The 12916-nt window shown below is 41.4% G+C and overlaps 1 protein-coding gene across 2 annotated transcripts in view; it reads left to right on the forward strand.

The window, feature by feature from the left end:
• Positions 1-12916, forward strand: part of MLKL (mixed lineage kinase domain like pseudokinase) — an 888605-nt gene that overhangs the window by 792945 nt on the left and 82744 nt on the right. For both annotated transcript variants that reach the window (XM_078670353.1, XM_078670354.1), the window contains exon 9: positions 8986-9035. In XM_078670353.1, coding sequence (XP_078526479.1) covers positions 8986-9035 — 50 coding nt within the window. The remainder of the gene's footprint in view (positions 1-8985; positions 9036-12916) is intronic.

Raw genomic sequence — 12916 nt, forward strand, 5'->3', positions numbered from 1 at the left:
GTGCTGCCTCCGCGGGCACCATGTATATGTCCATCTGCCTCACCGCCCTTCGCTGCTCTAGGAGCGGTGAGGGTCCTACATATCTGCACAAGCCCTTATGTGGTCTGAGGTTCTCGTGTTATGCACCCTCCCCCTTTGTGCTTGCTCCTACAGCGTTGTAAAGCTGGAAATAAGATCTTTGCCATAGTCCAATTTAATGCATTTGAGTTAATCGAACTCAGAAGGATGCCGAGCTTCGTCGGCCCTAGTAGAGTTTCAAACACATGATAGCACTTTACATTCCCATGTCATTAGCAAACAGTTGTGTTATTAATTTAGATGAGGTCATGTTTTATGGTGTGAATGTGTGTTATGTTTGCTGATTAGACTGTGCGCCAAGGCACCAAGATTACTATCTGCACCAACTGTTACAGTGCATATAGCAACCTTTTAAATAGATTTCAAGAGCTTTAATTGGACATTGGTTTGCATCCTTTAGGTTAGATATATACAAAGGACCACCGCCATTCTGAAACATTCCTATACCGCTCTTTAGAGTACATAGTCCACCCTGCAGGGAACGGATGCGGACAATGCTTGACTCATAAAATAGATTCAAATGATCACAGTAAACTTCCACTGGCCTCTTCGGGTTCTCACCAACAACTGGGAAAGTTAGTAAAAAGCACTTGCTTTCAATTACTAGGAAAATACACTTGCTTCTAATTACGTTACCCATGATGCACCACTGAAAACAAAAACAGCAATAAGACTTCCAAAAGCCTCTCACTTCCCTTTCCAGCTCTGGAGGTGAAGGACCCTACTTGCATCTGTGACTTACTGGACTTCTCCCATATGTGATTACACCGTAGTCGTGCAGTTGACGGGAACATAACAGTGTAAGCCTTTGCAAAGCCAATAGCGCTATGCCATATGTTAACAAGCATTTGCAATACAATAGGTCTCGCAGTTGTGAGAGTTTGAGCTATTGGCATTTTAAATGCCAGTGCCTTTTATTTATGTATTGGTTTTTAAATCATAAATAAAAGACATTGTCATTTACAATGCCAATATCTTAAACTCTCGCAAATGCGAGACCTATTGCATTTCCAATGCTTGTTTGGGCTAATCCCTGATCCAGTGATTAGATGTCCCAAATACTTTATCTTGGGTACATGTAACTTACACTTTTCACATTTTAAAGTCAGTCCACCCTTCTGCAGACTTTCAAGCACTTCATACAGCCTTCCATTGTGTTTCCCTATCTAAGCCCCTATCACCAGAATATTAGCTTGATAACCCTTCACTCACTTGAGTAACCTTTCTATACCCCTATGAAATACAGAGGTTGCTGAAATGAGCACAGAAGGCAGCCTAAGAAACTTGAACCTACCAAAGGTAGTGGCAAAGGTGGTCAAGTCCTGCGAAGAGTCGGTCAGCTTTATTTGGTGATACACCGAACTAAGGTCCAATGAGGAAAAGTGCTTAGCCCTATTCAACAAGCTCAACATTTCACTGATATTAGAAAGAGGATAGAGGTCCACACTCACTGCCTTGTTGAGCTCCCACAAATCTGCACATAATCTAGCCTCACTATTGGCCTTGCATGCAATCACTACAGGCGCAATCCACTACAAGGCTTCCACTTCTTGAATTATGCCATTGGGAATCAATTTGTCCAATTCCTTTTTCATACTCTTCTTGACTGCTAAAGGCACACTTGTAAACGTAGCCACTTTTGGAACTGCATTGGCTTTGAGCCAAATCTCATGCACATAGTTCTTCAGACACCCTAGTTCCTTCTTGAAGACACAAGAAAATTCATTCTGAAAGTTCTCACAGCCACCCGACACACTACGAACTACCGGAATGGCTCTCACATGAACAACAGGATTTTCATTGGGTTCAAGATACACATAGAGATCATGTTGATGGATCCAACTTATTAAAGAATCACCTTTCACTGACACATACACATACATTTTTATTGGCATTACTAGCTGTACCCTGCCACACATTGCTGTGGCTCAGTCTGGTTACATGGAAGAGAAAGAAAAGAGTAAGCGCACGTTTCTAACATGTTTAATTTCACAATGCTTGTGGGCACACAATATGTTTTTGTGACTATTGTCACGTTGTGTATATATAAACGTGCTAATGTTGCAAAGTGAACCAACTCCTCCCTGCTCCCTCCACCCACTTCCCGGTCTGCCATCCTGACGCAAACTGTTCATCCTAATATATGAAGACTATTGTCTCTATGCGTCCTTTCTTAATATTACAAAGTGAACCAACTCCTCCCCTCTCTCTCCACCCACTTCCCGGTCTGCCATTCTGACACCAACTGTCCATCCTAATATATGTAGACTATTGTCTCTATGCATCCCTTGTAGTTTTTGCGCCGCAACCAAATCGATAGGGTCTGTTCGGCCTTTCGATTAAAGACACGCGCGTAGTCTAATCCCACGTTGTGTATATATAAACACGCGCTTAATCAAATCCAACATTGTGTCAACATTTCCAATCAATCGGTGAAGAACTTTCGGAGATTTAAGACTTTGAACAAACGAACATTGACATTTGTATGTGTCTGTTCGGGCTTTCGATTAAAAACACGTGCGTATTCAACAAGCGCGTATTGGAATCCAACGTGTAAATAAAAAAAGACCACGCCCATATTCGAATCCAACGTTGTGTGAAAATTTCAAAGCAATCGGTGAACAACTTTCTGGGGGTTGGAGATTTTGAACAAACGAACATTTACATTTTTATTTATATAGATAGAAAGATTCTATCCTTAGATACTATTGACCCCCAAAAGAATCCTGCCAGTTTTATCGGTTCCACAGCATATACTCTGGGTTTAATGTCCAGCTTTAAAAGTTTCACTTTGCTTTTCAGCTTCTCCTCATAGGAGATATGCAGTATCAATGTGAATTTGGCTTCTAAGTCAAACAACATCGGGATGGACTCTCCATTGACCTGTACCATTTCCAAGGGCCCTTCCAAACCCTAAACTTTGTTTTGCAAAACCACCACTTCTTCTACCAGGTCATCATCCCAATCCACTTCTCTGACTTTTCTCACAGCATTTAGTTACAGGACCCTTCCTTTCACAATTCTTACAAGTAATCTTCCATCCAGGTGACCTTTTATTAATTGCCAATTGGCCCACACCTGAAAATGTCCAGCTTGTTTTGTTTCCTGTATTACTTTTATCTTGACTGTTCTCATTGCCTTTCTCAGATACCACCTTAACAGAAATGTCTTCATTTTTGCTTGCATGTAATGCATCTTTTCAAATACCTTCAACACATGTCTTTGAATGTTCATGTGTTTTGGCTATTGTCAAGACCTCATGTAATAAGGAACTGCCTTTCTGCCACATTGTTTCCCCAGCCTTCTCCAAAGTGCAGCCAGCATAAACTGGTCCTTCAGTCGTTCCTCAATGTAGCTTGCAAAACCACATTTTGAAGGTAACCGAAAGGGGACAGTTATGTATTGCTCTGAAATCTCACTTGGACGTTGCAGGCTCCTCCCAAAATGGCAGCGTTAAAGCACTTAGCTGAACATAGGAAGATAATGCAAATCAAGCTTCTTCACACGAATGTCATACTCATTTAAACCTAACACCTCATCACCCTATAGCTCAGGTAGATGTTCAAATTCATCTTACCCCTCTGGCCCCAAACAGTGTAAAAACAGAGAGTTCTCCTTTCAGCACTCAGTTATCCTCTACATAGTCTTACATAATGTGCAAAGACCTTATTCGATTTAATCCACTGTATTGGTGGCTCACCAGGAGAAATGGTGGTGCAGTAACATTCTGCATGATAGCTGAGTGCCTATATTACAAATGTAGAAACTCTTCCCTATTTTATAACTATTGAGGCAAATGGTGGTTTTAATTGTCAACAACTAAAATTTAGTACACTGCAAATTATCACAACAATCTGATAGCAAGGTACTACCCAATAGTACAGTTTGCATATAACTAGGACACACCCTTCACGCGTGCAACCCAGGCTCAGCAGTGATAAAATATAGTTTGCCAAAACACAAAGTGGTTTACCAGGGCACACGAAAGTTGCTTTAATACTGCTACTACTGAGGAAGTCCATTGACTAAAGAAGAGGTGTGCCTATCACCTGGACATGTGAGAATCACCTTGAAAGTAGTGCTACTGGAGATGCGCCGGTGTGCACGCCACTGAGACAAACACACTAAAACACCAGCTACTATTGAAGGAGAGGTGTGCGTATCACCGGGACATGTGAGGATCACCTTGACACTAGTGCTACTGGAGAGGCGCCCGTGTGCGCGCCACCGAGACACACACACTAGAACACCAGCTACTATTGATGGAGAGGTGTGCGCATCACCGGGACATGTGAGGATCACCTTGACATTAGTGCTACTGGAGAGGCGCCGGTGTGCACGCCAAAGAGACACACACACTAGAACACCAGCTACTATTGAAGGAGAGGTGTGTGTATCACCGGGACATGTGAGGATCACTTTGCCATTAGTGCTACTGGAGACGCGCCGGTGTGCGCGCCACTGAGACACACACACTAGAACACCAGCTACTATTGAAGGAGAGGTGTGCGTATAACCAGGATATGTGAGGATCAGCTAGAGACAATTGCTACTGGAAAAGTGATGTGCACATCACCAAGACACACACAGGAACTCCTGCTGCACCGGAGGCAATTCCAGAACTCTTGCAACGCTGAGGCCTGCTCTCCATAAGACATGGCACCTTTTCTTTTTGCGGTATGCATGATAGCCCAATCTAATATCGTGGCCACATGGCTGCATGCCGCCTTAAACGTTCTACATAGTGAGGCATGCAACTTTAAACAAATTCGCAAGGCAAGGTCCTGCGCGAGCAGCACTCTGTTGTCGTGCTCAAGACCTGCACAAGGACTGAAATGGTTCAGCTCCAGCCTCACAAGGTTGCCAGGCCTCACAAGAGGACACTCAAGCCTCCAACTGCCTCAGCATTTCACACAGAAGGTAATTTTGACACAACATACCTAATTGCAAAGTCCTGTACAGTTACTCTGAGACCCCATCCTCAGACATAGCTGGCATCAGCTACAAACTGCTCCCTCCAACTCTGTTCAAACTCTCTTCAACAGTCGATTCCGAGAGTGATGCGCTGGTTGCAAGTCTGTGCATCACCACCTGGTTACTGAACCTAACGTACCAATGGCTTTGTAACCTAAGATACCAATAAGATACCACAAGTATGCCAAGACTAGAGCAATTGACTGCTCATGGTAAGGACTCAGCATACTAATGTTCCAAAAATGTAGAGGGCTTCATACAGACCCTGCCAGTCGAGATAGGGCCAATATGTGTGCTTCGATTGATTACTGAAGACTCATTCAGAATGGATGCCCCAATTGTCATCCCATTAATCCTGGGTGGGTTCACAACTGCAATTCGGCCTACCCTATATGATGAGTCTAAGGGGACTCCAAGGAACTACTGCTGACTTTCCTCTTTCCCTAAACCTCCTCGCTCAGTTAAAGCCTGTTAGATCTCTTGCCTCTGTTGCACTCCTTCCCTTTTAGTGAGACTATCATAGCAAAGACGGATACGCAAAGGGTGCAATAGACAGCATGGTGTAATACACAACATGTTTAGTCTGAAATGTGACCAATTAAAGAAAACTGCCCTGGTTATCACACTCTGCTACAGCAGTTTGCCTCTTCCTTGGCCTCTGTGGGTTTTTAGAAGCAGCAACTGTTTGATACAGAGGCTGGTATGGCCCAGCCACCACTCTGACAACCTGGAAAGGCTTCACAAGAGAGCTGGTATCAGCAGGGGTAGAATTGGTGGATTTAGGAGAGAGCATGTGAAGAGATGGTGAAGGCATGCCAAACTAACTATGTGGAGATCCCGAATTGCCATGTATTAACAGTATTCCATATAATCAGATGACTGAAACATGTGAGAACATTCCATTCACTGTAGCTGATAATGCGATTGGAACACAATACCAGTAGATTGGTTTTGGTACTACTAAGGCTTAATAGACTGAACTTCATTCAGTATTTGATTATGGGAAGGTTATTGTTCAGAGTACATTTGTGGTTATAAAGGTTCTCTGTAAATATATGTACAAGTAAGTGTCACTGACATGACATGACAAATTACATTGAGTTGGACTAAAATGTTTCAATGAATTTAACATACATATTGAAATTAAAAGGGGGCGGGTCACAAACATATTGGCGAACTGTGTCAAACCTGTGGTCGTTCCATATTTAAAAAGTTGAAACATTTAATCATGTAAGGTCGGACCCTATGCAGATAAAAACATTTAAGGAAATGTGAATGCTCACATCTGAATCTTGGTGCCTTGGTAGACTTGACTTAGATTTATGCAAAATGTGCCACTGTTGTAAAGTCATTATAATCTAGGCCTGCAGATCTCAGAATGCATTGTTTGTTTCACTGTGTAATGGAATAACTAAATTTAGCTAACAGAAGTGAGCTTACATGAAGTGCAGCATGCTATTATTTCTGCGAGATGATCACCGAACAACGAAGCTATTCACAAAGGTAAATTTACACATGCGTAAATCTACACGTATAATTTTGCTTTTACACTTTGTAGTAAATGTACTACTTTTGGCTATTAATCACTTAGGTGTGTACATTTACTACAAAGGGTAGACTTACATGTCTCTATTCCCTGAAACCATGGGGTCGAACTTTATTTACGAGTGTAAAGTTACTACTTGTACCTAATCAGACCTAGACAGAGAACTCCACCATAGAGGCATAGATCTCTGTGTAGTAGAGTATAGGAAAAAATAAAAAGATTATTAAACTTTAAAAATGTGGGGAAAATGTTTGTATTAAACATTAATGGAAATTGAGTATTGTTATTTTAAATGTAAAGCACACAGCACAAATAACTTTATTTTACCATAAATGTTTAATTACTTTTGGACATGGTATTTGAAATTATTTTGAACACTTATTAAAAAGCCATCTGAAGAAAAATGTTACTTTATTATGTGGTAAATATTACTATTGTTATAAATAGAATACCTTTAAACTTATTGTGTTAAAAAAAAATGTACATTTATCTTCAACACCCTATGGGGTGTTATATTAAATCCCTGCCTCCATTATTTGTTATCGGAGGATGTTCCAGTACCAGTGGTTGGCCATATGTAGTGCTGGACTTACCTCATGTCTGAGTTGGAGTATTTTTGCTAATGTTTTTGGTCCTTTTTGGCTGTAGTAACTTAGGAAGTGCAGTTTTTTAATAGCAGTGGGCTTACTCTTTTGTGGGTAGGTACAATGTCCCTAATGAAACTCCTCCTTACCTCTCCCTTAACACCTTCTTATCTCCCCCTAGACTCCTGTCATTTATTATAAAGTATTCCCTATTATCAGCCACTCCCTTCTGCCCCTCCCACTTTTATTGCTAAAACGTAGGCATCTCCAATTCTTGGGCGATGATCTGTGATGTAAGGGTTGAGATCTCCATATGGAAAAGAGAGGAGAGGCAGAGGCGGAGACAGATGCCTCCACATGTTGGTTTGTGTATAAAATTTAGTAGTACTTGAGTAGTATCAATCAATCAATACAAAGTTTATTGTGTAGATTACTTAAAACCATGACAATATAAATCATTTAAAATACATGTTATACAAAGGACAAAAGAAAACCGTGGGTCCTTGCAATACCCTCTAGTGTAACTGGCACATAGTGTCCAGGGTTAAAACTCAAGGTGTACAGGAGCCTCTGGTTAGGTTTAGTGTAATGTGGCTATTTAAAATCTATTATAGGTAAACTGGTTCGAATTTTATATGAAAGAAGTAAAAATAGTTTAAATCCACTACTAATTGGATTAAATACATTACCAAATGTTAAAACTCAATTACAAAGAGGTCAGACTTCGCAATGCCTAATGTCCGTGGTGCAGGAACTAATAGCTATCAATCCGTGGTCATCTCTATGCTTTGTTGTGTTTTTTTAAGAAAGTCCTGCACTTCTTTAAAGAATGTGCCTATTTTTACCAGTTCAAGGGGAACCATGGTACTAATAATCCAGTTCATTGCATTGTTGCATGTTCTTATGCCATGAATTAAAAAAACATTTTTTAAATGGCTTTAATAGTGTTCGCCGGGAATCGAGCAATGTCGGACAGCAGCAAATTAAGTGTAAAAAAGTTTCAGATTTATAGCCGCAAACCCTTCATTTGACAATCTTGGAGAGCAGTGGCCAGTTAGGGTTGAAGCCTTTGATTTGTAATGCCAGCATCCTTACTGCCAAGATTTGGGTTAGGAAAGCATTCCCGATTGTGCAATTAAGATAAGATTGTGTCTGAAGGCCAACTTGGCTGTTGTTGTATGATGCTGCCAGGGCCCTTAGCGACGGTGTGGACTTAATATTTCCCATGTCTGCGGTCTTCGAGAGGAATTTAATCAGTTTTTTCAATATATTTTTTAGTGCAGTGTGCGTGAGTGGTGAGGTGTTTAGAACGGTCAAGTTGATTTGAAGAGTATCGGCTGCCGTCGTTAGATAAGTGAACCATGGGTTATTTTTATATTGGAATATATTTTGCTGAATAAATTTCAAGGTGCTTGGCGTTGCCGTGTTGCATGTATAGCAATCCTTTAGAAAGGACCCCATGCTAGTCCATTTAATAGTCTCCAGGCCAAATTCGAGTCTCACAGAGGTCACCTGGTGTAATATGGCAATTTGAGCACTCTTTTGTAGACTTTTAGATGTCATTTTTTGATAATTTTAATGAGGTGGCCCGGAAAGTCCTCGCTGCTGTAAGTGATTGCAGATGGTAATACGGCCCTGAGCACTTTTCTGATTGGGGCTGAGGTGGGGCTTGAGTAGTGTTATTGTAGTAATACTAAACGTGCAACAAAGTCCAGTCTGTGATTAGGCCCACTGTGTTTATAAAAAGCATTTCAAATAAAAGAACATGCAGATGTCATAACCACACTGTCCTTTCCCTTCCAGCTTTGGGATCGTTTTGTGGGAGATTGCAACGAGGGAAACCCCACTGAAAGGTAATTTTTGGAACTGCCTTACATATACATTTAATCTGCGGCTGAACAAATTGAAGACCTCATGTTTTTAGCATCAATGCCAAAGCCTGCAGATGTTAAAGGGACTTGAAACAGGAGGGGCACTTGAGTCCCAGGAGTGGGCCGAAAACCAGTATAAATGGAACATAATCCGTGCATAATTTGCTAAGGGGACCGCCAGTGTTTGGCACAAGGACACGTTTTTCACCTCCATCACTCATGTATTGCTTTCACAATTGGCAGTTCCAATGATCAGTAAGTAAACCCTACAAAGTACAGGCGCTGTGTATGGCCTGTCCCATTGCCACGACCAGACTGGGAAGCAGAAGCAGCCCCGGCAAACAAGCATTTGCACTGCAATCAGTCTTGCATTTGTGAAAGTTGGACCTATTGTGGTTTTAAATGACAATGTTTTTTACTTTTGTTTTTCTGTTTGCATTGGAGGGATCATATTTGCATAGCAGTATTGCCATTGGTATGACGTTGCGTAGAATCGGAAAATGTAAAATAGGATAGGAGAGTAGGGGGGTGAAAAATAAATGACACAAATGGAACAAGCTTTGAAAATGCAATAGGTCTCGCCTTTGATTAAGATAAAGCTATTTGCTATGCTAATGGTATTGTATAGCAAAGCAAATGGCTTTAACTTAATCAAAGGCGAGACCTACTGCATTTCCAATGCTTGTTTTATTTGTATCTTTTAACAGCATACAGTAGTCACTTTCTCTCTAGACGGCTTGGCAATGGTTATATTTCTTGTTAAAACGCATTTTTCTTTTAAATGCAAGTGAAAATGGGGACATTAATTCAAAACAGGTGAAAAAATGCATGATTTGGATTCAATAAGACTACAACGTTATGAAGGCATACATTTGTACCCCACTCTTTCCTCGGCTTCAAAGGCAGTGGCATTCAACTGTAAGGGGTTAGATAAATCCCTCTCAGTACCAGCCAAGAGAAACTAACTGTTGTGGAGGAGATTATTTCCTGTTAACAACTATGTGGTAATACCTCCCCATTGGAATGTGAGAAACACATCTGGCACCCTCATGCCCCCTACAAGTCCCGAAATCTAACTTTACAATGCTACTAACAACTTTGCACGGTTTGGTGTTGCGCTTTATCATGTTTGGGTAAAAATGTCTCAACGCTGGTAACTTTCACTGTAAAAATGTAACTGGTGCTCACATAAAATCACACTATAAAAAACTTCAGAAAAAAGCACAAACTGGTAAAACATTAACATAAGGAAAAACAAATAGATGTTATTTGTACAGAGTGAACCAAGAAACCCTCGGTAGATTGTGTCTTTCCCTCTTCATTTTTTGATCTTAGGCAAATATTTTACTTCTCCAAAACTCCTTTTTCTTCATTAACGCTTTAAGGATCGACTCGTGCACAGGCTCTCCCATTTGGGACGCACCCTTGGCTCTGCTCTGGCTCGCCTCTCCTTGTTAATAAATTGGCTCGTCCACCTCCAATTTTTGAATGCTGCGATGCTAGTAAAAAAAAAAGTATTTTCAATTGGACTGTCTCAGATAGGCCATAATTTCTGTTTGGGATCAGGGTATTTCGGTGTATAACCCAACTCTGGATGAGATATTTTTTCTGGTGGCTATCTGCGGGGACATGTTCAAGGCGGGCTGCTTCCTAATTTCATTTCATTTAATTTCAAGCCTCCTTTACAATGAAATGCCAGCGTTTTGCATGACACAACGAGGATCAAGGGGCAGGGCCTATGCCCTTGTAAAACAACCCGGAATATGGGTACATGTAGCCGTGTATCCATCCCGTGGGAACCTACTATACGAAGCGCCTTCGTCAGATGTTTTAGTGCTACAGGAATCGCCTAACCAAAGGACCACAGAGACAACAAGTAAAACAAGCATGGTACCTGCAAAGTCAGCCGCGTGTTTACTTTTACATGAAAGCGCGATGTGAAAGTAAACAAGCAGGTGACGTTGCCAAAGCTGAGAGAGAAAAAAAAGTGCGTAGGGAGTAATGAAGGGGAGAGTGTCATGCTGCCGGTAAAAGATCGAATCCCGGTGGGCATGGCCAAAAGGAGACAAGGGGGCAACAAGAAGGGATTAAGAAGCCTCCTTTACAATGAAAAGCCACCGTTTTGCATGCAAGATGACGCGAATCAATCAAAAAGATGGGCGGGGCTTCAACTCCGCCTCCGAGAGCTTTGGAATCTGTATTGATTCCAAGAAGCTCTCGTATGACGAGAGCAGCGCATGTGCGCTGCTTTCGCCAGCCACATGCGTTGCTCTCGTCAGCCGCGACCTAAAAAGGAATTACAAAAATAGGGAAGTAGTTGCTGTAATGGGTCGGGGATAATGCATGACAGGAGAGAGCGTGATACCGCAGCAGGAAATGTGCGTGAGAAACAGAGAGAGCGAAAGATGGTTTAGAGTGAAGTGAGTGAGTGACGGGAGAAAGGGATGGTTAGAAAAGAATGGGGCAGGGAATAAGGAATACCAGAGGGAGTTGGGAACAGGGCGGTTGTGAGTTTGTAAGATGAGATTAGAACAGACTAGATGAGGGAGAGGGCTGGTGGGGGTGTCAGTGGAAAGAACCCTGACAGGAAAGAGGACACACCTTTTTTCTCTTAAAACATTAGAACAAGGCCAAAAACACTTACATCTAACTTGTATTGATTTTAGTGACTCTTGTCGGCATAGGCTTGCACCTCTAGTACAGTACTAGTACATTCTTTTTCACTTTGCCACTGCGACTCACCAAATATTTGATATTTTTAAAATGCATTTCAATAAACGAAATGTGTTCAATGAACATATGCCTCAAAACAGGTATTCAGCTAGGAGTACTCAACCGAAATGGTACTCATTTCAGCCTTGCCAGAAAGGTGAAAGGCTGAGTCTATCACATTTTTGATAAAGCTGTCAAATTCAAAGTTCATATTCACAGTGCAACCAGATTATGCAGGTTGCCATTACGCTAATCTGTCGTTTTGGAGACATTAGGATAGGAGGTAGGCTAATGTAGTAATCCCAAAAACACATCTGAGCATGGGAGGTGCCGGCGTTTACATTAAGTAACCACGTTTCTCGCGACCTGTCACAGACGTAATGCAGATCATTTTCTGACACTGCAATGGTGGCTCAGCTTTACAGTGCACCCAAATGAATTGCACAGCCTCCAGAAGTGGCCGCAATGGCGTTGTAAAAACAAAAGTTTCCAGATTCCTTATCACATCGTCATGAGAGTGTCAACAAGGGTGACGGGGACGACAGTTTTTATATTCCAACACATAAAAGCAAAATCCTTGTAGACAGGGCTTTAAGTTGGGTAAAAAACTGGGGGTGCTCTAAAAGGGGCGTAACAAATCTCTTAAAGGGGTGTGGCCTATCTGAGAAGGGACGTGGCCTAAATCAAGATAACTTGCATTGTGTGCTTAAGAAAATCATGAAGTCGCATCCAGCAAAGGATAATAAAATAGGCAAAAAGGGATATTTATTAAGTATAAGCCATAAAAATACCAAACACTTTAAAAAAAACATGTAAAAATGATTTACATTACTTAGAAATCTATTGCAGGATTTCCCAAAACCCTTGAAGATAATCACTGTGTCTATTTTGTTGGGGTTTCTCACAACAATTTTCTTCAGCAAACCTTCTACCTTTTGCCAGCCAACTCTTTACATACAGCTTTGCATCAAATGTTTTAAATGGTGGACCATTGAGTTTTACCATAAGCATGAAGAAATGGTCTCGACAAAAAGAGAGGCCCTTGTTGGACAAGCAATTAAGTTCATTGCGCTGACACCTCTTTCGCAATCCGCATTACTCGCTGGCAGCGTTTCCATGCAAACTACTAACTTTTTTAATGCTTCAGAGGT

This window comes from Lissotriton helveticus, chromosome 12 (genome assembly GCF_964261635.1).
Source record: "Lissotriton helveticus chromosome 12, aLisHel1.1, whole genome shotgun sequence".
Taxonomy (NCBI): domain Eukaryota; kingdom Metazoa; phylum Chordata; class Amphibia; order Caudata; family Salamandridae; genus Lissotriton; species Lissotriton helveticus.